This window comes from Oryzias latipes, chromosome 5, assembly GCF_002234675.1.
Source record: "Oryzias latipes chromosome 5, ASM223467v1".
Taxonomy (NCBI): Eukaryota; Metazoa; Chordata; class Actinopteri; order Beloniformes; family Adrianichthyidae; genus Oryzias; species Oryzias latipes.
The window spans coordinates 29,494,665-29,518,362 of record NC_019863.2 but is presented as its reverse complement, the minus strand read 5'-3'; the positions used below and the strand labels follow the sequence as shown (position 1 = coordinate 29,518,362).

General features: G+C 42.3%; 1 protein-coding gene across 4 annotated transcripts in view; it reads left to right on the top strand.

Moving 5' to 3' along the window:
• Window positions 1-15,438, top strand: part of LOC101172238 (calmodulin-binding transcription activator 1) — a 69,550-nt gene extending 54,112 nt beyond the window's left edge. The window contains exons 11-22 of one of the 4 annotated variants that reach the window (XM_020703552.2): window positions 5,091-5,239; window positions 5,977-6,161; window positions 6,246-6,324; window positions 6,401-6,662; window positions 7,061-7,587; window positions 8,447-8,592; window positions 8,697-8,943; window positions 9,065-9,133; window positions 9,822-9,967; window positions 10,048-10,116; window positions 10,249-10,279; window positions 11,362-15,438. In XM_020703552.2, coding sequence (XP_020559211.1) covers window positions 5,091-5,239; window positions 5,977-6,161; window positions 6,246-6,324; window positions 6,401-6,662; window positions 7,061-7,587; window positions 8,447-8,592; window positions 8,697-8,943; window positions 9,065-9,133; window positions 9,822-9,967; window positions 10,048-10,116; window positions 10,249-10,279; window positions 11,362-11,394 — 1,943 coding nt within the window. In that variant the 3' untranslated portion in view covers window positions 11,395-15,438. Of the gene's footprint in view, window positions 1-5,090; window positions 5,240-5,976; window positions 6,162-6,245; window positions 6,325-6,400; window positions 6,663-7,060; window positions 7,588-8,446; window positions 8,593-8,696; window positions 8,944-9,064; window positions 9,134-9,821; window positions 9,968-10,044; window positions 10,117-10,248; window positions 10,280-11,361 lie in introns of all 4 variants that reach the window. The other 3 variants (XM_011475561.3, XM_020703551.2, XM_020703550.2) reach the window with 3 other exon arrangements.
• Window positions 15,439-23,698: the final 8,260 nt, after the last annotated feature.

The window sequence follows — 23,698 nt, the reverse complement described above, 5'->3', positions numbered from 1 at the left end:
GAGTGAGAGCAGTAATAGCTTTTTCATCAAAAAGCCAAAGAATCCAATGAAAGTTGAAAGCACTTCAACTGTCGTGGATTTCTGATGACATCCCCTAATTTTTGTGTTTTTTTTATACTTGTTTCCCTCAATAAACGTCCAGACAACGCATGCTGTTTATGAGCCTATCAGTTTGATTTTAAGGTGCCAAAGCATCCAATAAATCAGCAAAACCTTCTGCACATCACTTCTCTGCCAGTGCGTTTTCCAGAAAGTTTGTAAAAAAAATGATTTTTTTCCCTTCTAAAGCTGGCAAAACCATTATTTTTAAATTAAGAATCAATAAAAGGCTTGCTCTTTCAAAACAAACAGGTGGACATTTTAGGGAAGGACACTTTAGAGTCATTTAATGGATTAACAGTCATCATATTCTCATCAGATAGTTCAATTTGAGCCTTGAATATAAATAAACGAGGACGAAGCATTTAAATGTGACTAAAACATACAATTATCACTGAGCTTTTTTGTGAGACATTAGCCTTTTTTCCCATTAATAATAAAAATCACAAAATGTTCGACATTAACACTAAAATGCTATGCATACATTATAATTATGTTTTATTCAAAAGCTCAAAAGATGAATATTGGAGCTTTATTTCATTACTGAATCAAGAATATAAATTGAAACCATTAGAAAGACGTATCCTTCCTTTAATTTGTAACCTCACTTTCACAATAATACTGTGTAATAGTTTTTCGTGCCATTGTGTTTCTTTCTACCACAATAAATTCCTCACTTTTTCTTCCACGTCTAAGCAGAACCCAGTTTAGCCTCTAGGGGACAAATATTGAGTAGTGATTTTCTGTCTTTTGAGATAATAGAATTTTCTAGGAAAATTTTCAAGATACACAGCTTGGGGTCAGGAGGCCCTGTTTTATCAATGATGTGCCTAACAAGATGCAGCACTCTTTCTCAGAAATCAATGATGTTCAGACAATCACACAACGAGACAATGAGCTCTGATTCTACACCCTGGACCACTTTGATGAAAGCAATGCAACCTACCTTGTTTTCCACAACAACATTTACTTAACTTTTCAAAATTAGAAATTTGTACAGGATTATCTTTTAATTATAATTAAAAATAAAAAAAACCTGTGTTGTTTGCACATGGTTCCTGCAGAGCGGCAGGAGTTTATTTGAAGTTCGAATCTGAGTTGTGGGTGGGACTGTTGGCATGCAAGTTTGCTCCCCTTTCAGTTTCAAGTCATATGCCAGCTCAGACCAGGTAAAGGTCTTTAAAGGCTGTGTCACACAGCCACTACACACATATTGCGATTATGAAAAAGGTCAAATGTAAATAAAATTGGAAAAAGACAGAAAAGTGGTGTTCATTTGGTGAAACGATCACAGATGTATCATGAATCAACCATGTTGAAACCATGGAAGAAGTATGAATAAACCATCCAAAGAACACATTAATCAACATAAAAAAGCCAAATCTAGCCCAAAATTTGTGCTCAATTACATTGTTTTATTATGATATGTGCGCTAGATATAGATAACATAAAAATGTATTAAATATATGTGGATCTGTTCTGGAAAACCACAAATTTTTATGTGCATCTTGCAAAAAGTCGAGCACAATTGTACGTAAGATTTACGTAAAAATTGCCCATAAGCGCCGTAAAATATGCATAAACTATTTAATGCTCAACTGACCAAAAACTTTGAACAGCTCAAAACCAAATTCAAGTAAAGAACCTTCAGCTAAAACCCTCAACGGACATCTGCACACAACGACAAATCACAAATGCAAGAAGCCCTAACGAATTATATCACCCATGTATCATGAAAGACCAAAATTTCATTAGTAGAAAACGTATGTAGTGGCTGTGTGACACGGCCTGAAGATGAAAAGAGAAGAAAGCTTTTTTCTAATATTGAGATTAGTTTTTTTGATGATGATTTGTGTGAAATTCTGCTAAATGAGTAAAAATGAAAAAAATGCAAGTATTTCAAAAATTTCTCCTAAAAAAAAATGCTTTGTCACTTTTTTTTATCCATGTTAAATCTTCATTGTTTTCTTTGGAGGATTGTGGACTCAAATGTTTTCTTAACCAATTGAAACCAATGAGTGGGAAAAAGGTTTGGTGACTGAGACACATTCAGCCTTTCACTTTTACATCCATCCATTCTCCAAACCTGCCTTATCCCTTTCAGGGTTACAGAGTTGCTGGAGCCTATCCCAGCTTAGGGTGAAGGCGGGGTACACCCTGGACAGGTCGCTGACTTGTGCTGGACTACACAATCTCACACACTTGCTATTACAACAGTGACTAACAAAAAATAAATAATGAAGTCCAGCTGGATTTGTGGGGGCTCGGTAATGGACCTGTCCTCATTAATTAAATAAGCAATCCCAAACATCCCATTATCTAAAAAAAACGTTTTGACATCATAAGTGATGAAGGAACTGATGAAGTTTGTCTCTCTAAATGACATCATGATTAATTGTCTTTGTAACAAGACGGACATTTTCCATCAGTTTTTGCAGAGCAGACAGACAGCAGGGCTAAAATCAGTTATCTTTGGAGGCGATTTGTGAATAATTAAATTCAAGTATCATTTTCTTTTTAAAAAAGCATAAGAAGACTAGACTTTAATTATTATAGACGAGGTTGCCGTCTTTACATTTATTTATGTGATATTTCGTTTCATTCGAATGATTGGTTTGCTTCTTTTTTGGACACATTTAACTGAGAAGGTTGGGGAGTGACTGCAGCCTGTCGTGATGTGCGCGCACCCCCGAGGTCAGACTGAGTCTGTGTGAGAGTGCGCTCGGGTGCGCACGCAGACTGGGAACACATGGTTTCATTGGTAAGGCATGTTGTCGGCAGCTCAGCGTTCGCCCCCGTCTCCGTGTTGCGCAATGCGGCAATGCGGCTCTCCCGTCACTGGGCTGGCTCTTACTCTGCTGTGATGAAGGGCAAGGACGCAGAAAGCGTTCAGAAGTGATGGCCAGCACTTCCTCTCTGATGCGCAACCTCGTTGGTTGTAATACGCGACGCAGTCCGACAAAGACGGGACCAGATCGCCCGTTTTTACGCACGCCCTTTGTTTGACTTGGCGCGTGGAAGGTTCCCTGTGACCTAAAAACACATGATGCTGGGGGTATGTTTACTGTCAAACACGCATCAGACTGTTGCGTGTCAACGCGCCATGACCCCAGTTGTAGCTTTTGTGCAGTCTGCTGCATGCATGGCTCGATGACGATCGAGCCTCCCGCAGCTCCAAGTGTGGCGGGCGGATTTGAAGCGCTGCTCTCAATCAACGTGGAGGAGACGTGCTCTCCGTCTCCCTCCCACCCTCCTTCCTTCCCTCCCACCACCCTCGCCTCCCTCCCATCCCTTTCTTTCTTATTTGTGTTTTGCACGGTTGGAGTAGCGATCTTTGAGCGCATACCTTAACTAACGCAGAGATTGGAGATTGGGAGGACTCGCTGTTGAGGTTTGTAGCACTTCTTCTCTTGCATTGACTCCATCCTGCCGTCGTTCGTGTGTGTTAAGAGTAACAACCCTTTTGGGGGGCAATTTCTTGCCACTTTTTGGTTAAGGTGAACGTAGGCTGCTTTCCTAGGCTATTGTCTTCCACGTTTCTTGGATTTGGGCTGCAGACTGGCTTTCAGAGAGACTCAGGGATGCTACAAGTCAGTGTCTCATTGATATTTTTAGTCTTTTGGTCCCAAATGTACAAAAGTGTCTGCTTTGATTTAAATATAAAAACAGGGGTGTTGAGAATTTTTGATTGAGCTGAGAAGTTTCAGCACCAGGAGTGGACAGTTCCACTCAAAGCCTGGGAACTGGAGAGGCCCACGTGGCAGAAATCGGGATATTTTTAAGGTTGTCTTGTAAGCTTTGTAGAAATGTAATCACTTTTTAAAGATAATTCTTAACGATTTAAATAACAAATATCATAAACTTCATGGAAATGCTTTGGGCCTACTACTGAGGGACACTTTCATTTAGGGCTAACTGCTGATTTAAATAACTTGAAAAACTGTTGTTAAAGTTTGGGTGGGTTGTCTAAAAAATGCAAAGATAAATATAAATTGCATAGGTAACATATTAAGATAGGTGCCAAATTATGACATTAATATAATTACTTGCTCTTACTTTTGCAAAACAAATCTATCGGTACAGTTTCTTTTCCTAATATAAGAACAAGAACTGAATTATTGTTGGTCAACCATAACAAATGGGAATCACTTTGGCAATTGGGGCCTCATTCAAGACTGGATTGGAAAGCTACAGGTATATTTACTTTCAACTAATCAATAAAATGAAAGTTGGGGTTTTCTTCCAATGCGCTGAAGGTTAATTCTTTCTTCCTTTCAGGGAGGTAACATTCTTGAAGTAGCAGGGTAACAACTACAAGTGCAGTTTAAATTAAAATTCTCAGGTTGAAAGCTTATCATTTGAAAGAATTTAACACTTTCTTCCAACCCTTGCTTTGGTGGTCACTCGAAAATCCCCAAAAATTTGACACTTTATAAAATGTACCATTTAACTTTTGACAAAGCCAGAAAAAAAAGAACAAAGAAAAAAGGGGTTTAACTATTGTTTAAATTAACATACACCCTCTTTTTGTTGAATGTAGGTGATGGCCAGATTCTTATTAGGCCTAAACAAATGTTTTCGAACATCTCAAATTTAAAATGTTGATGGTTTTTTTTCATAAAGTAATCTGTAAAGTCATCCCTTCCATTGTGTGCCAAGAAGATAAAACTTAAGTGAAATGAAAAACGAAGCAAACAGAAAACTGAATGAGAGCAGCAGGTGGGATGACATAATGTACACTGCAGCAAAATGCAGCAGTGCTGAAACAAAGGATCACAACACACAGTAGAGCAATATGAATGAGATTGTTTCTGAATGTGTTTTTAATCTTCCACCTATGATTCACAGGTTCTCGTCATTTCTTACATGTTCCTTTTTTTAAGTTTGATGACACGTTCACTTAGGTAACCCTTCCAGTTGCACCCCGACCCCTGACTGCAGATGGACTATCACAGGACAAACCTTCACACTTCTCACCTGCATTTCCCTAGATACTCAATTCAGGATGTCCATCTTGGAGCGGTTGGAGCAGATGGAGCAGAGGATGGCAGAGATATCCAATCAGGGCCCAAACTCAGATGCCATGGCAACCAAAGGCGGAGGAGTGGAAGGGGGAGGAGCCACTGATCAGCATTCTCAAGTAAGACAAAAATTGGACTGTTTGGAGGAATTTCTTCTTAAAGGCTTGTGAAAACCAAACATTAAGGCAAACATTTATAACCTAAATTGCTGTTTATGTTTTAGATTTTTGGTGTATAACATTTGTATCAATAATTTGTTTAGGAATAATTGATATTTTATATGTGAGTTTATACGTGTGTTAATGTGCACAACTTTGTGTTATTGTTGTTTTTTTCCAGATCATAAAATAGGAAACATTTTGTGATGAAAAACATTTGTTAAAGTCCCACTGTGATCATCTTTTGCCCTATTGTCAAAGCATTCAGTGGTCTTTCAATTATGATTATACCGTTTTTAGCCAAAATTTAAAATAAATAAATAATAATTTTTTGGTCATAGTTTCAGTAGATCAGCAGAAATTTGCCTTTGAATTGTGGGTGTGATCTTTGTCACAGAGCAACCCCACCCCCACCTCCTTCCCCTCCCCGTTGCTGAGAGCTTGTGGCCCACCTTTGCAATTTTAAGCTTAATTTTGTCAATATATGTCCTTTGTCATCAGAAAAAAGTCACAACATGTTAAAAATGCAATTTCCATCACTATGGGGCTTTTTTGTACATTACACCATAAACATTTTTCTGTGTTTGTCAGTTGCTTAGAGGACCTTTTTTAAACCTTTAAGTAAAAGTAAAGTAACATTATAATTGTTGAAATCGCTGAAAAGGTTTACCCACCCTTTATTTTAAACAATCGCACAGATGAGTCCAGATCAGGCCACATTTGAGGGTCGTGTGGTGGTTGTGTGCGAGAAGATGATGTCTCAGCCTTGTTGGACTTCTTCTAACCAGCTGATCCACAGTAAAAACTCAAGGGGGATGACTTTACTGCATCTGGCTGCAGCTCAGGGCTATGCAGGGCTCATCCAAACACTCATTCGCTGGCGGTGAGTGATCCAAAATACCACAGTGCGTCACATTAAGGCAGGGAATTGCTTCAGTCACTTCACTTTTGTTGTGTTACTCTGCAGCACAAAGCACGCTGACAGTATTGACCTGGAACTCGAGGTGGATCCCCTCAACGTTGACCACTTCTCATGCACCCCACTGGTAAGAAAGGAATCCCTTAAAGCAACTCGATTCCATGTTGCTGTGTTAGTAACATGTCTTCTGCTGTCACCTGCAGATGTGGGCGTGTGCGCTGGGCCACGCGGAGGCAGCACTCGTGCTGTACCAGTGGGACCCAAGAGCTCTGGCCATTCCTGATTCTTTGGGACGCCTGCCACTGAACATCGCCCGATCCAGGGGCCACACTCGATTAGCGGAGCTTTTGGAGCAGCTGCAACAGAGTCCTCAAGCCCAGCCAATGGATTCTTGGATGGGAAGATGGAGGGAAGGAACACAGACAGGAGGAAAAAGCAATAGCCCTAGTCCTACTCCAAACCCAGGTGCAAAAATGAAAAGTTTTTTCATTTATTGCAGTCCATTCCAAGTTAATGGACGCATTCACCTCACATAGAGTGTTAGATTATCTCCCTGATGCCAACTAGGTGGATTTCTGGATTGTTTTTAAACATGTCCCAACTAACATCTAAAACGTGTTCTAGTTTGCTTCGCTGTAACTTTATTAAATAAAGTAGAAACCACATATAGATAAAGTAAAGTAGTAAAGTCAGGTGAGTTTATGTACAGGAATAGTTGATCTTCTGGCAGAACTTTAAAAGGTTCCATATAAGCAGAGTAAATAATCAATTTCTCAGATTTTTGGCTGAAGTTTGTAATTCAGTTTGCTAATTGTTTGTGTCAAGAAATACTTGTTTATTTACCACCAACTCTTCCTTTCCAGAAATGTCAAGAGGCAGAGCAGAGAGTCAAATGGACAACCAGAGCCAGAACTGGAGCCAAAGTGGACACAGGCCCCAACAAGGCACCCAAGGAGAACCAGGAGGTCCACCACCAAGCAAGAGGCTTAAACCTTGCCCTGAGAGCCAGCAACAGTTATCTAACTCAACTTCTGGAACCAGTCCCATTCTTTCCCACTTGAGCTCCTCTCCCAATAATAACCCTCAAAATTCTCCACACCCCAAGACCTTACAGTCCTCTAACCTCAGCCGTCAGAATGCACCTTTGCCCAGAGCCAGCCCCAGCCAGCCTCAGCTCCCCAGTTCCCCTGTCTCCCACCTGCAGGCCAGGTTGGGAGGACCGGGAAGGGGCACTAGGTGGAGTCTGAGGCAGACTCTTGGACAACGTAGCTTAGCAAGGAGAATTCTGGGAAAAGAGCGATTGGCCATTCACCTGCATCAAAGAGCGCTGTCTGACAGAGGGGAGGAGACAGAGCTGCTGTCCTATGAGGACAACACGGATGACCTGCAGGTATGGAGAACCTTTCTTAACTTTTTGTACTGTAAAGCAAAATAAAGGTTGTTAATTGTTAAATTTACATGTGAGAATCCCTATTTAAAGGGCTTTTCCGATATCATGCTTTTCTTAGGCCTTTCAGAGTAAACTATATCAATATATAGTGTAATTATATACTACCTTTGGCACACTAAAGAACGATTTTTTAAATAAAAAAATTCGTAATTTTCAAAGTAGGTGTTTGTTTGTTAGACTGGGGGTGGTGCTGGCAGCACAAACCTGTCGTTTTCTAGGAGATAGTTTCTGCAGAGCAGCAGTAGGTCATCAGAAATTCACCTCTGAGTTGTGGGTGGGACCGTTGGTGTGGAGTAAGGCCGTCCCCACTTCCCCTCACCAATCTGTTTACGCGATCTACTGCCAGCTTACATCCTGAAAATTAACGTTCCCGGTGCAACAAAATACTAGAGCAATCTAGACGTACAGTTTTGAGCCAGATGCCAGCTCAGACAAGGAAAACGAAGATGTACATGGATCTAGTCATCTAAACCGGACGCATCAGAATGGAGCGGAGCAGGGAGCTTGTGGCCCGTCATCTTCTACGTCACAAATATGATCTTCTTCAAACAGACTTTTTTTATCTGTCCCTGACTCACAATTATTTGAAAAAAAGGAATAAAGGAATAGCTTAATTTTCTTTATATATGTCATCCATCATCAGAAAATGCCACAGGAACATGTTAAAAACAGCAAAAACACAACTTTCATCAGAGTGGGTATTTAAATATATTTTATAGACAAAAAGATTGGTTTTGAAGCTTCTCAATGGAGCAGAGTTGAGGCTATAACCACAAAACAACTGCTGTACATGTTGCAGGTGGACATTACGATGTTAGCTGATCACATTATGGATGCTTCAGCTGGTAGCCTTAAACAAGCTATGGACATTGAAACAGATCCTGGGAAAGTGGAGATCAGCAATGACGTAAGGTTACTATCTGGTTACCTTGATAAGGTGGAAAGGTGAGTCACGGGCTTCCTACTTTCCACAGAACTTTTCCAAACTGTCACATACATGAAATGCTCTTTACTCTAAAACGTTTTGTTTGCTTTCACCTCCTTTCCAGGCTTTTAAAGTCCAAACACCAAACTCCTAGCCCTAAGTCAAGCTCCCTGTCTGGGTTTGTGGATCAGCAAAGTGCCCACGATGACCGAGCTCGGCTCTCTAACTACGAGTGGAGTCCCTTCTTTTGTGCAGCTATGAAAGAGGAAAGGTTGAAAACCAACTCCTCCTGTCTAGCCATGACTGAGGCTGAGCAGCGAGAGCTGTACGTAACCATTAGGCATGCTCTGCACTCGCTCAGAAAAAACAAGGCAAGTCAAACTGCAGACCAGAAATAAATAAACACAAAAGAAAACGTCTCATTCTGACAGTCAAAATGATATGACACCAAAATGTAGTTGGTGCAATGCTAAACCTTTATGACTTTTTTAGGGAACCCTTCAGGAACATCAGAAAGAGATTGCAGCAGTGATTCAACACTGCTATAAAAGATACAAGCAGGTAAGATGAGCAATGATAATCAATCTCCTGCCTCTTCTTATGTCAGAAAACATTAATACCAAGCATCAAGTTAATTTGAAAGTTAAAACGAATTGTTGAAGGTAAAGAAGATTATTTAATTTTGTGATGATCTTTGATTTTTGTCAAATTTTAAAGTACTTGTTTGAGAAAATTTAAGCATCAACATAACTGTATGGTTCATTAGGAAATTGATAAAGTAAATTATTACCATTAATAATTATTATTATTATAATCAAAGAGGCTTTGGTCTGGTAGTAAACCAGAATCCAAAATAGCTGTAACGTTTTTGTGTTTATTTACCTGTTTTGAATTAATTTTCCTTTTGTTTTGACACCTTTAAAAAAAACATACCAAATATATCTATACGTATATGATTCAAAGTAAAAACTGGCTTTTTGTTCCATGTTCAGTGCAAAAAATACAATGCAAACTACAGCGTCAAATAAAATGAGACATAATTAGATTACATCAGACTTTAGTTGTCCTCAAAGTAAGCAGTAAATAGGATGCTGTACTTCACTGGATGGAAAAAAAAACAGGAATACATAAGAATTATGGACTGTTTTTAAATGCTAATCACATTTCTTGGCTACCTACATCTAATAACTAATAAATGTGCTGATTTTTGTGATGCAAAGTTCAATCGCCCTGTTGTTTTCTCTCTCAGTATGCACTTTATAAAAGGATGACCTTGGCTGCCATCCTGATCCAGAGCCGTTTCCGGAGTTTCTACGAACAGAGGAAATTCCAACAAAGTCGTAGGGCAGCGGTCCTCATCCAGCAATACTACCGCTCCTACAAGCACTCCCTCAGGTACTTGACACAAGCATCTAATAAACAGGACGTTCGTTAGTCTTTTAACTTCCAGTCGTTTGTGTCTTTCACCTCAGCAGTCTTCTGACAAAAAAACAGAACCAGGCTGCTCGCAAAATCCTGAGGTTCCTGCTCCGCTGCCGTCATAGGTGAGGCATACGACACCCGTACACATCCACGGGCACACTTATGCAAATGAGACACACTTACAACCCACTGGCTCACCTACACACACTGCTTTGGTGCTAATAGTTGGTGTTGTTTTGCTGCTTTATGTGAAGCCCCTTGATGGACCATAGGCCTCTGAAACAGGTGAGTCCTCTCTTACTCCCGGAGGCTGATGCCTGTTTGCATGACGGAGGAGGGAGGTGGAGACAAGACGATGGTTTATTATCTTTCTGTCTCTTCTCCCGATCTCTGTCTTTTCCCCTCTGTCTGAGGACTGCCAATCAGTAGCCGTGCATGCCTGACCGACAGAGGAACAGTTTCTTAGTCTTCTAGAGGCATGCTCTGATTGTATCACTAGAAGACTCTGAGTGTTGCTTGGCCTGCCATTTTCTCTTTTGTTGTGTCCTGATTGATCAGAAAGAAGGTAACAGGGTGGTGTGTTTGTGTGTGAGTGGGATGCAAATCGAAATGGGTTTGCCAAATTACTTATTTTGCTAAAAGTATGGCCTTTTGCCCTTAAAGGCCCATTCCAATCATCTTTTGCTCAATTTTCAGAGACTTCCTAATCGTCTTTTAACTATGATTACGCTGTTTTTAGCAAAAATCAAACAACCTGTTTCATTTTCTAGGCCATAGTTTCTGCAGACAGCAGTGGTTCATTAGAAAATTCACCTCTTCAGTTGTGGGCGGTGCCATTAGCGCAGAGCAACCGCCTCATTTTTCCATCATCCATCTTTTTACACGCTCTCCTGTTAGCTTACAGCCCCTCACACCCCCAACATAACATTAGCAATGGAACAAAAATGGCAAGCAATATCAGAGCTAGACACCCGTACAGTTTTGAGTAAGATACAAAGAAAATGGTGTGCTTGGTTTTAGTCGTCTACAAGTGAATGCATCAGAATGGAGCCCATTGTAGCACCTACATCCCTGCTATAAGCTTATTCCAACTTCTTCCTTTTTTTGCCTTCTCCACATTCTGATGATTTAGATGAAATAATACTCAAAAAGCTCACACTAGAAGCCATTTTAAAGTTAATTTTCTTTATATATGTCCTACATTATGAGAAAAATGCCACAAGAACATGTTAAAAACACACACAACTAAACAATTTTCATTGGAGTGGGTCTTTAAACAAAAACACTGCAGGAAGACAATCAAAATCAAAACACTCACTAAGATCTTTCTCTGGTTGAGTCTCTAATCCATGTTTGGTTTTCCTTAGGGCCAGAGAGCAGAGAAAGGCCAGGGGTCCTGAAGGTCCACCTCCAGAGGCTGCCCACAGCCCTCTCAGCCTGTGAGCAGTCCAAACACTGTTTCCCTTCAACCTCCGCCTTTTCCACATTTGTCCAGCACCTCTTCCCCTTCCCAGCTCCTTGTCATGCCCTCTTTTAACCCCCCCCCCCCCCCCCCCCCCTCTTGCTCTCCTTTCAAGAGGGTAAAAACTTTTCCCAGACAGACTGAGGACAGGATAGGTGTCCATCATGGCAGCTCAGACAGACAGACTGCTGGACAGAGCCCAGGGACCTGGCTCTGCCCACAGCACTAATCCTCCTCCACAGTTTCACTGGGAGGCCATCACATTAACCTCATGGCATTCTTTGCACTCTTCATGGGTATGTATTTTTCCGAGAGCAAGTTGACGAGCCAGACAAGGAAAGAGGAAAAACAACATCCTGCGGGTTCACTGCGGCGGCTCCGGCTTCTGTGACAAACAGCTGTCTCAAGAAAAAAGGATTTTTGACGTTGAAAAATACACGCAGCCTGGTGTATTTTGAGTCCAAACAGAGATCCATGAAAGAATACGAAACTACAAACCAAAAAAAATCACTTCTATGTTGCATTTGCATGCAAGATTTTTTCGCTTATTCCTTCTTTATCATCCTGTAAGGCTACAGTGGCAAATCATTTCAGTATTACCCCAGGTCACCAACCACTCCAAGGTTACTGAGAAACCAACGAAAACAGTCATCCAATCAAAAGGGGAGGAAGTGCACTTGAATGTATGTGGGGCATTGTTAGACAAAGAGAGGCGGTCAGAATAACGATGTCTTAATTTGTTACATGGACTTTGTATGGAGTCGTTCTCACAGGCGGCATTTGGCTCGCCTGCCGTGGTGTGTTCGTGTTTGTTCAATTCAATGCATGTGTTTGAGCTAAGAGCTCCTGCATGCTTGCCAAACTGCTTTAGTGTTGTTTTTCTTTTGTATTTCTATGTGTAATTGTGTCTCACTTATGTCTTCATTAACTTTTCCTCGCCCTGTGTAATGTGAACTGTGTGAGGACAAATGACTTTGGGTGCTTTTTTTTAGAAAAAAAAATGTTGTTTTAAGAGTCTAATTACTTCTAAAACTGGCTCAAGAACAGTTTTGCTTGAGACCGGTCGCCTGACCCTCCAACCCACCCCCTTTGTGAGAAAAAAACGACATGTTTCAATGGTTAAATGTCTCTGTTAGTTTGTTCTGCGTGGACCTCTAAATCCTGACCGGTTTTTGAGGAGCGAGTCACATACCATTGCCTTGACTTCTTCTTGAGTTTGAGAGGTCTCTATTCTTGCTCTGTACAGGACATGGGTCCTATATCTGCCCGTATGCAGGGCGCTAGTCCCCGTATTTGCCCATATTGGCGATTTAAATCCATATTTTGGACTCTTGTATATAAACTGACGAGGTAAGGGGATACGAGGACCCTAAAACTTTTTCATAAGAGGACTGTATTTAAGATTAAAAATTATTTTACTCCCATAATGAAAACTTTAGACAGAGACCTGGTTACACAGGATGGCTGTATTGCTTGTAAATAGTGTAGATACTGCAAACAGAGTTATGTGCATGAGATTTAAAACAAAGAGACAGCAAAAAGAACAACTTAGTGGCTATGGACTGTGAGAGGTTTTAACCGCTTCACTTTAAGAGTATCCAGTGTTAGTGTTATTGAAAAGAACATTTTGTTAAAGCATGCAACTCCAAAAGCTAATGTTAGAATAATAAGTGGGAAGACGAAGTTAGCTGAAACAGCGACCTTTCAGATAAAACATTTACACCTTGTGCTTTTATTTCTTGGCTAGCAAAAATTAAACCCTTTTTGCCAGTAGTGCCAATTATTATGAATGCTATTTTGCCTAATAATACAGTATGTTATGATGGGCTAACCAACATCTAAAAGATATCAGTAAGATCCACAAAGGCAGCACACATAGTACTAGTACTAGCTCAGTCGAAGACCTACAACTTCTGAAGTTTGTCCAAGGCTGCAGATGGAAGATGGTGCCAGGGTGGTGACTAGGATGAATATGAATATGAATGCAACAACAGTTCACCCTAAAAAAAAGGGAAGAGGGTGCTACACTCTTTACCAAGTGGTATTGCTTCAACAGACTCCATCAGTCACACCTACAGCAGATCCTGCCTGGCCTCCAGTCAAAGCTTTCCATCTTCAAACAGCATGTCTCATATTCCACATTTGATTACTTCCTTTCATTTTTCCCTCTTATTGTCACTGCCATTCTTCTGTGACATGTATTTCAGACTTGTGGGAAGCTCTGTTTAGAAAGTGCCTGCTCAACAGCGGAAAACTAATATCAGGAAATAACTATAATGTATGTCCTTCAAACATGATTGTTGCGTGTTTATTTTCCTAAATTGTGTTTAAAAAATGAACTTGCTAAATTTCCTCGGATTCTTAGTTGGAAGCTCTAATTTGCTTGGTGTGAATGGACGGTGACAGCCTGACAGGGATGGCCGTTGTCTAACTGGACTGATGGAAAGTAACTGAATAACGTTTGCCCCACTTTTACTGTGCATTTTGCTACAGAATCAGACAAATCTGTTTAGTGTTGCTTTTGAAGAAAACACTGTGTTTCACTTGGTCTGTCTCCCCTCCACCAGAAAGTAATTCTGCCCCTTTGAGATCCCTCCCCAGCAGTATATTTACCAGGCTAAATATCAATATTTCTTTATCAATTTCTGTGTCTCATTGTCTGAAAGAAATGTTCTCATAGTCATCCCGTTTGACAAAAATGTACACATTCTGGCACACACATATGCACACACTAATGGCCACACTCTCTCTCATATGCTTACGTCTTTGGGAACAGTGAAATCTCTCCCTTAGATTCTACTCAGGGTTGAAGAACAGGGAGGTGGTACGTTGACCGGAACAACCGCTGGTGCACAAGTCTGTACTAAATGCTGACCGTGTGTGTTTGGGTGTGCACACAAAAAGTGTACATGGAGATGTTCCAGCTGTCTAACAATTGTTTAGTATGTGCAGGTTTCAATCTGCTTGTGTTTGACATAAAGATTTTAAAAAATACTCCGAAGAGATAAACATGTCTCCGTTGTTTTTCTAGAAGGAAAAACAAACAACTCAATTCTCGTTCAGAGAACTTGCCTAAAGTAAAAGAAAGGGAATGTTTAAAATGTAGTAAAATAAGCAGCAAACTTGCATAAATTCAAAAAAAGAAGGATAAAAGAGAAAGGTCTTTAAAATAGTTAGTGTTTTTTGAATTTCCGTCATACTGAGAGACAGCCATGGTCAAGAACATCCAATCCGTCCCACTGGAGACTTTCTCCTTTCTCCTTCTCTCACATCAGCACAACTGATGAACACTTCCGTAAACTCTCTTTAACTGTCATGTTCCAACACAGCTTCATGCACAGTATCAAAACGCACACAAACACACTGAAAGTACAGAAAGAAAAAATGTCAATGAATGAGGATGAGACTGTAAAAAAAAGCCTGTAGTGTAGAAGAAGCTAAAAAATTAAAAAAACATAGCCCTAGTAGACCGCTGATAGACATGTGCCAAGATGGCCTTTATACTCATAAGTCCATCTAGAAATGAATGGTATAACCTTTCAGGCCTTGTTTTTAGGAGGGCGTGGCCAAACACCACATTGCATGCTGGAACAGTAGAACCCTAATAGATGAACTATGGCTAACGTCTCCTCGCCTTCCCCTTCTCTCACCCAGCTTTCTGTCTCATCCTCCATTGTGCTCCAATCCTGCCTGTTGTTGTGTTCTTCATGCCCAGATCCGTCTCTCATTTCCTCTTTCCTTTTTTTAAAATGTTTTTTTTAATTATTTTTTTGTAGCTTAGTTTATTTATTTACTTTTTGCTTTACAAACATGCATGCAAAAGCATCACTACCTTGTTGATGTTTTAAAAAAGAATATTTTGTTGCTGAGGCCATGCAAAGTGTTTTGAATATTGCCCTTATATGTGGAATATGTCTTCTGAATGCTTTACATAATTTCTGCTGTAAAATGAAATCTGAATAAAAAGAAAATTTGCACTTTACCTTACTTTCTTTGCTTGATATTTATTGTTTAAAGAATCTTGGATAAGACTTCTTAGCTGTATCTGCTTTAGGCTGACATGGCATTTATTATTTCCCATTGAAGACACATAAATATATAAATTTACATTAGTGACAATGACTGTATTCTTTATGTATATTAAGGTTTTGGGGCACAAATCAAGGTGATTAAAAAAGCCCACATGGAACCAATTGACAATACAGCTGTAAAGGAGGATATGGGATCAAAAACTGTTCGTGGGTGACACCACTCTCGAACCAGGAGTGTCGGCCAGAACACTACTTCAAGGCCTGGATGAGGCTGTTTCTGTTAGTGGGTGCGTGGAATAAATGACAGCAGGCAGGAGGGTGGCTTCAATAATTATAATCCACGCTTCAGGCTTTACATCCTTTGACTTGACATACAGTGGCAGGTACATTTCCATAGGTGGATGAACACAGGTAGGTGTGTGTGTGTGGTCTCTAATAAACACAAACACAAATATAAACTTAATATGCAACTTAAATCACATAAAAAGAACAAAGAAGTCATGAGCGCCCACGTGCGCTTTATGCTCATTATTGACTAATTAACGCTTATTTAGCTGTGCACTACGTAAACATGCTGAATATTTGAACTAAATTACTCCAAGTAACATATATTAACATAAACTTACTTTGTCATCAACGCACACTAAACTTCCAAGAAAAACTTCATTTCAACCTGCCACGCAGCGGCACTCTCACACGCACGGAGGAAAACAGACAGGCAGGTGCCGTGCAGCAACACGATGACGTCATCACTCTTTTAATGAGCATGCGTCTAACTCTAAACAGAACTTAAAGGGACAGGAACGTATTTTAACCATAAGTATCTGAGTCTTTTGTACAGCCGCCCCCAAAGGTGCGCAGTACGTTTGCTCCAACAAAAGACAACTAAGGAGCAAAGTAAAAATCTTACAAAGTCCCTTTAGAGTCTTTCGCAGGGAGCTCAGGTAAGGAGATTAGGCGGGCAACAGGTCGAGTGTAGGTCCTGTCCTTCACTTTCACGTCAGCTGACCTGACACACCCATCTAGGCTATGGTGCACCTTGATGACATGCCCAATAGGCCACAGTGCCCTTGGGAGCTGGGGATCCACGATCATGGTGACTGAGCCTTCCGTTATTGGGTCTGTTAAGGACTGCCACTTCTGACGTATTTGAAGTCCGGGAAGGTACAACTTGATGAAGCGGGTCCAGAAGTGGTCTGCAAGCACCTGCGTATGCTTCCACCGTCTTCGGCTCAGGAGCTCATTCTTTTCGTATACCACTTGTGGCAGTGCTCCGTCGGGCCGCCCCATCAGAAGACAATTAGGGGTCACGGGATCGGGGTCACTAACATCAGCAGACACATAGCCCAAAGGTTTTGAGTTCAGAATATTCTCCACTTCGATCAACACTGTTCGGAGCACTTCTTCTTGAACGGGCTGTGCTCCAACTGTGATGTACAGCGCTGTCTTAACAGATCTGATCTCCCTTTCCCAAACTCCTCCAAAGTGAGGAGAAGCAGGAGGGTTGAAATGGAACTGAATCTTGCTTGGGGCTAAGAGTCGCTGGAGGTCTGGAGACATAGCAGCAAATGCCTCATTCAACTCTCTCTCTCCTCCTTTGAAATTAGTTCCCTGATCCGAGTACAGCTCTGCCGGGGTTCCTCTTCGTGCAGCAAACCTTCGGAAAGCCATTAAAAATGAGTCTGTGTCCAGGGAACTCAGAACATCCAGGTGCACAGCTCTTACGGTGAGGCATTTAAATATGATCCCCCATCTTTTCTCAGATCGGCGTCCTATCTTGATGTTGAATGGTCCAAAGCAGTCAACTCCTGTAGAGTAGAAAGCAGGCTTGAAGAGACGGAGACGAGCTAGTGGCAAGTCAGCCATTTTCGGAACCGATGGCTTTGCTCTCCATCTTTGACACTCTGTGCAGGTTCTCTGGAGTTTCCGAATTACTTCCCTGCCTCGTAGAATCCAGTATTTGCGTCGAATTTCAGCAAATACACGCTCTGGACCTGGGTGCCTAAGCTCATTGTCATAGTTTCTGATGAGCAGATGAGTGAATGGATGTGAAGGGTCAAGCACCACTGGATGGAGAGTATCATAAGCCAGGGTTTCTGAGCGACGAAGACGGCCACCAACTATGATTAGCTGCCCAGTCTCATCTAACTCAGGGGACAGAGTTAGCAAGCGACTACTGCGTGGGATATCCTTGCCTGCCTTTAGAAGCTTTAGCTCACTGGGGAAGCTATCCTCTTGAATGCACTTGAGTAAAAACAACTCGGCTTGACGATAATCCTCAGCATTTAACGAAGTGTCCTCTTTGGCCGCCCCATGCAGCTTCTCTGCTGTAGTACGGAGCAACTCCTGCCAGGAGTTACTTTGGCTGAGCTCACTCATCTTAGGACTTGCAGGTGTAGCTGACATCCCACAGAAAGTAGTCTTCCTGAGCTCATCAGTGGTTGGAGCATTTATCTCATTAGCTGCTGGAATTGTTGGCCATGTGTCTGGATGCATGTGGAGGAAGGGGGGTCCAAAACTCCATCTGTTGGCTTTGCTGAGATCTTGCAGGGTCTTGCCTCTGGTAATATCATCTGCAGGGTTTTGAGCAGAGTCTACATAACGCCACTGATGATGTTGGGTTAGCTCTTGGATTTCCGCTACACGTGTGCCAACAAAGATCTTAAAGCGACAAGACTCTGACTGCAACCAGGTCAGCACAGTTGTTGAATCTGTCCACAAGAAAATGGCTGTGATTGGCAACGTGAGCTCATCCTCGAGCAGTTTGGCAAGCTGTGCTCCTGTTTGGGCAGCGCAGAGCTCCAACCTGGGAACTGAATGAAGCCGTTTTGGGGCTACTCTGGAGCGGGCCATCACAAAGGCAAGGTGAGTGTGATTGTCTTCACAGACCGTCCTGAGGTATGCCACTGCTCCATAAGCCAACTCGGAGGCATCACAGAACACATGCAACTCTCGTCTTGCTACTGACGCAGCTTCACCTGCAGGTAGGTATGGACGGCTGAAGACAATCTGAGGGAGGAATTGTAACTCAGCCTCCCATGTCTTCCATTGCTGCAGGAGGTCAGGTGGTAGCTGGGGGTCATCCCAGCCTCTTTGTTTATCCCACAAATACCTGACTAGGATTTTGGCCCTGGTGGTGTAAGGCAAAATGAACCCCAATGGATCGTACTGACTAGCAAGTACTCTGTAAATGTTGCGGAGTGTGGGAGCACCATACTGGACTGGGCGATGTTTGTAGCCAAGCATATCAGTGGCAAAGTGCCAACTGAGACCCAGGGTTGATTCAGGACTGTCCGTCCTGTCTTGCGTTAACCAAAGTTCTGCACTACTGGAACGATCTTCCTCTGGAAGGTGGCTAATGACCTCCGGAACGTTGCTAGCCCATTGTCTGAGGACAAAACCAGCCGAGGACAAAAGAGCTCGGAGCTCGTTGACAAGATCTCTGGCTTCTGTTGTTGTTGGTAGGCTTTGAAGACAGTTATCAACGTAGAAACTTCTCTCAATGGAGGTTCTCACCTTGTCTTCTGGCATGCAGTGATCCTTTACATGACGCCACAGTGCATACGTAGCACAACACGGACTGCATGTGGTGCCGAAGGGCAGTACTTGCCATTCATATACTGCTGGTGGTTCATCAAGGTCCAGGTTGCGCCACAGAAAACGGAGTAAAGGGCGGTCTTCAGGAAGAAGGCGAACTTGGTGGAACATGCCCTTTATGTCACCACTAATGGCTACTGCATGCTCACGGAACCTAAGAAGAACTCCAAGAAGAGAGGCGCCCAAAGTGGGGCCAGGCAGTAGATACTCATTCAAAGTCTGGCCTTGGTAACTGAAAGAGCAGTTAAACACGAGACGGTGCTTACCGTTGTGACTGACAAGGTGATGTGGTATGTACCAAGCCTCCTTTACGTCACTCAATTCTGACTCTTCAACTTTGGCAACATATCCAGCTTGAATGAGTTTCTCCATCTCTGCTGAGTAGATCTCAGCCTTTTCCAAGTCCTTCAGGAGTCTTCGCTCAATAGCTCTCAGGCTTGGCTTCACAGCATCAGGGGTTATTTGCAGGCATGGCATATCTTTCTTTCTGAGCAGAGGAGTAGCATAACGAGATACTCCACTGACCTCCACCCTTGTTGTTCTGGCCTCAAGCATCTCAACAGCGAAATGGTCTTGCTTGGAGCGAGTCACTATTTTGTCTATCCTGAGGGGGATGGTGTCAGTTTGCCACAATTTCTCCACATGCTTCATCAGCTCACTCATTTGGGGTGGAATGGAGGTCAAGAGGCACTGCTGTGATCTGTTGAACTGACAAACCACATTGGAGGGGCCTTGCAGTGTCCAGCCTAACCTGGTGTGGATTGCAGCTGGTCCACCAGGAGGTCCCAGCCTAACAGCCTCAATAGGAGTGAGAAGGTGTGGATGGTCGCTACCTATTAACAGCAACGGTTGGATCTTCTTGAAGGGCTGAATAGTTAGTCCCCTCAGGTGTTTGTACTTCTTCTGTAGTGACTCGATCGGGTATGTATGATCAGCGAGATCAATGTGGGAGGCCGTGAAGGCATTCCTGATCTGGTACTTAGTCTTGGGATTAGCCTTTGGTGAAATGGTAAAGGATATACAGGAGCCTCTCATATTCTGTATATCTTGCCTGATTGTGCGTAGAGGAAGGGTCTCTGGGTCACCTTCAAGCCGCAATTGCTGGGCGGCACTGGGTAGAAGCATAGTCCTTTCAGACCCATCATCTAGGATAGCATATGTATCTAGAATCTGACCCTTGTTGCGGATGAGAACTGGAACAACTTTGAGAAGAACACGACTGTTTGCTGTTGGCCGGTCGAGATATAAAACCCCAGTGCATTTCTCACCTCCATCTTGTGGTTGGCGTGCTGTGGTCTCTGAAGACCTCTTAGATGGACTTGTGTTGACATCATGGAGAACCTTTAAGTGACGACCTTGGCATAAGCTGCAAAGCTTCTTCAGGGTGCATTCTGCAGCACGATGAGAGCGGGCACAGCGCCAGCACCTATGGTTGATTTTGATCCATTCAGTTAGCTGCTCCTTTGACAGTCCACTGATTGCTGTACACTGACTTAAGTGATGATCTCTGTTGTCACAGTAAGCACAATATGGTGGGGGATTCTTTTGTAGGACGCCGCTTGGTGATTTAAGTGATTGAGTTTTGGTTTCTGCTCCATGAAACACTGCAGTGGAACGTCTACCGGATGGCCCCTCAGGGTTCCGACCCTGTGGTTTATCTCTTACTCCTCTTGATGGTAGTTGGCCGTCAAAGTCTTGACACCAAGACTCGTACTTCAACCAGCTGGCTAAGTCTGCAAGGGTATATCTTTGGTCAGGGCGGTTGAACATGCACCTGCGGAACTCTGCTCGATGTTCAGGGGGTAACTTACTAAGTAGCTGGGCTACATGAGAGCCGCACCGCAGCTCCACATCCCCATCAGGGCCAAGTGTCTTTAACATTCCCACCAGCGATTGAACCTGGAGGGAAAACCTCTCAAAGGCAACAGCGTCACCTCGCCTGACGTCAGGGGAATTCATCACTTCAGCTATTCTCTTTAATGCAAGCTGATGAGGTTGACCGAACTTCTCGTTTAAAGTTCTCATGGTGTCTGTGAATGGTGTTGGTGAATAGATGTAAGCCTCAGCCACCAGCTTAGCATCTTCCAACTTCAAGTGATTAATCAGCACCTGGTACTTGAACAGCTCCGTACTGTCAGGAGGGAGTAAATTCTCCAACGCCATCTTCAGGTGGGCGAACTCTCCAGGGTCTCGGTTGACGAGGTTTGGGATTGATGGACGAGGTCCATGGTAAGTTGCATCCAAGCTTGAACTCCGACCATACAACTGACTGGGTGCAGGGGGACGGTTAGAACCAGAACTAGCCTGAAAGATGACATTTGGGGAATCCACATGCTTGTGATAAGGTGTTGATGCTAACCTGATGGGCGATGGAGATGCTGGGAAGGGATCTTCACCATAGTTATGTTGTGTTGGCACAGCATAACGTTTGTGCCAATTAGTCTCTGGAGGTCTTAAATCTGTGTCATTTGGGGGTTGCCTAGTCAACAATGGCTGACTTTGCGGAGTTGAGAGCGCTTGGCTGCGCAAAATCTGAAGCTCTCTCATCATTTTATCAAGTCGCTCCAGCATAGGTGAGTGAGTTTCTACCTGCTCCTTTTTCTCACAAACTGGAGGTGGGGGTGCTGGCCAATCTTCTTCTTTAACATTTTCCACCTTTCCTAGTGGATCGGCATATGTTCTTTGGGTTGATTGGCAGGGTGGAGCAGTATTAGCAGAGTCCATCATCCTTAAAATGTCCCGTTGCATTGCACACATGTCTTCAAAATCCGCAGCCATCCGAATGTGTGATTGCTGAAGGAGGAGCCTTTCCTGACGGATCTCCTCAAGCTCAGGGTTTGTAGAAATAGACTGCCGTGGCTTCGGTGAAAGATCATATTGAAGAAGGGTTTGGTCTCTCAGCCGGTCATGCATAGGACTAAGGGGTGGCTTTTGGACCACTAGGTTTTCTCGCTCATGCCACAGTCTCTGAATCTCATATCTGGGGTCTATCTCTGATGCAACTGAATGTCCGTCTGAGGTCTCACTGGCTGCTTCAGGTGAATGGGTCAAATGTTCTCCTGTCTCATGTCCATGGAAGGTTGGATCTGTGAAATCCACCACATACTCTTCAAATCGAAGAGGGGGACGAACTACGCGTCGGGGACGTGCACCACTTGCTTCATAGTTCAGAGCTTCATCCATCTTAACTGGTTAAGGGCAGTGTCATCCGGCTCGAAGGACCAAAATGTAAAGGAGGATATGGGATCAAAAACTGTTCGTGGGTGACACCACTCTCGAACCAGGAGTGTCGGCCAGAACACTACTTCAAGGCCTGGATGAGGCTGTTTCTGTTAGTGGGTGCGTGGAATAAATGACAGCAGGCAGGAGGGTGGCTTCAATAATTATAATCCACGCTTCAGGCTTTACATCCTTTGACTTGACATACAGTGGCAGGTACATTTCCATAGGTGGATGAACACAGGTAGGTGTGTGTGTGTGGTCTCTAATAAACACAAACACAAATATAAACTTAATATGCAACTTAAATCACATAAAAAGAACAAAGAAGTCATGAGCGCCCACGTGCGCTTTATGCTCATTATTGACTAATTAACGCTTATTTAGCTGTGCACTACGTAAACATGCTGAATATTTGAACTAAATTACTCCAAGTAACATATATTAACATAAACTTACTTTGTCATCAACGCACACTAAACTTCCAAGAAAAACTTCATTTCAACCTGCCACGCAGCGGCACTCTCACACGCACGGAGGAAAACAGACAGGCAGGTGCCGTGCAGCAACACGATGACGTCATCACTCTTTTAATGAGCATGCGTCTAACTCTAAACAGAACTTAAAGGGACAGGAACGTATTTTAACCATAAGTATCTGAGTCTTTTGTACAACAGCAGATGGTTAAAATCTTAGATTTGAACTTGAAACTGACGCATCTTGACATACTTTGTTTACCACAAAGTTTTGAATTTGAGTATTTAAAAAAATATATATGTTAACAGTAATTTAGCAACATTTTTGTTACATAAAATAAATAAAGATATTGTGTGATAAAATCTAAAATGAAGGAAATATTCTCATAAAGCTTCATACTGAAATTGTTTGAACCCCAAACACATATTAATAAATCTGTATGAAAATTGAGTCTAGTTAAAAAAATATATGGATAGTATAAAAATGCCATCAACACCTTTTACCCTTCAGAATAAAAGCTTGAAGAGATTAATAAAATATAATAATGATAATAAAAAGAAACATAACCCATTTTTAATGTTTGACCCAAACATACTGTAAAAAAAACTGACTGTCACGAAACGTCTTTGTTTGCTGTTGCTTCTTTTGTTCTGTATAGTTTCTATACCAAAAAGCATTTAAAATAAAATAAATAAAATTGATTCCGGCTGGGTCTCTCTAAATTGTTTTTTATAATTGTATGGTATTAGTAAGATTTTTAAGATGATATGAACTGAGGAATTTGCAAGGGGAAAAAAATCCGTAACGGAAAATTACCAGTACCGACGTCAAGCTTTACATTGTTGCTTGAACACGGTTCCTTTATTTAAAATCTTAATCTTACACAAACCACCGCAGCCCATTTCTGGTGTCTGAATA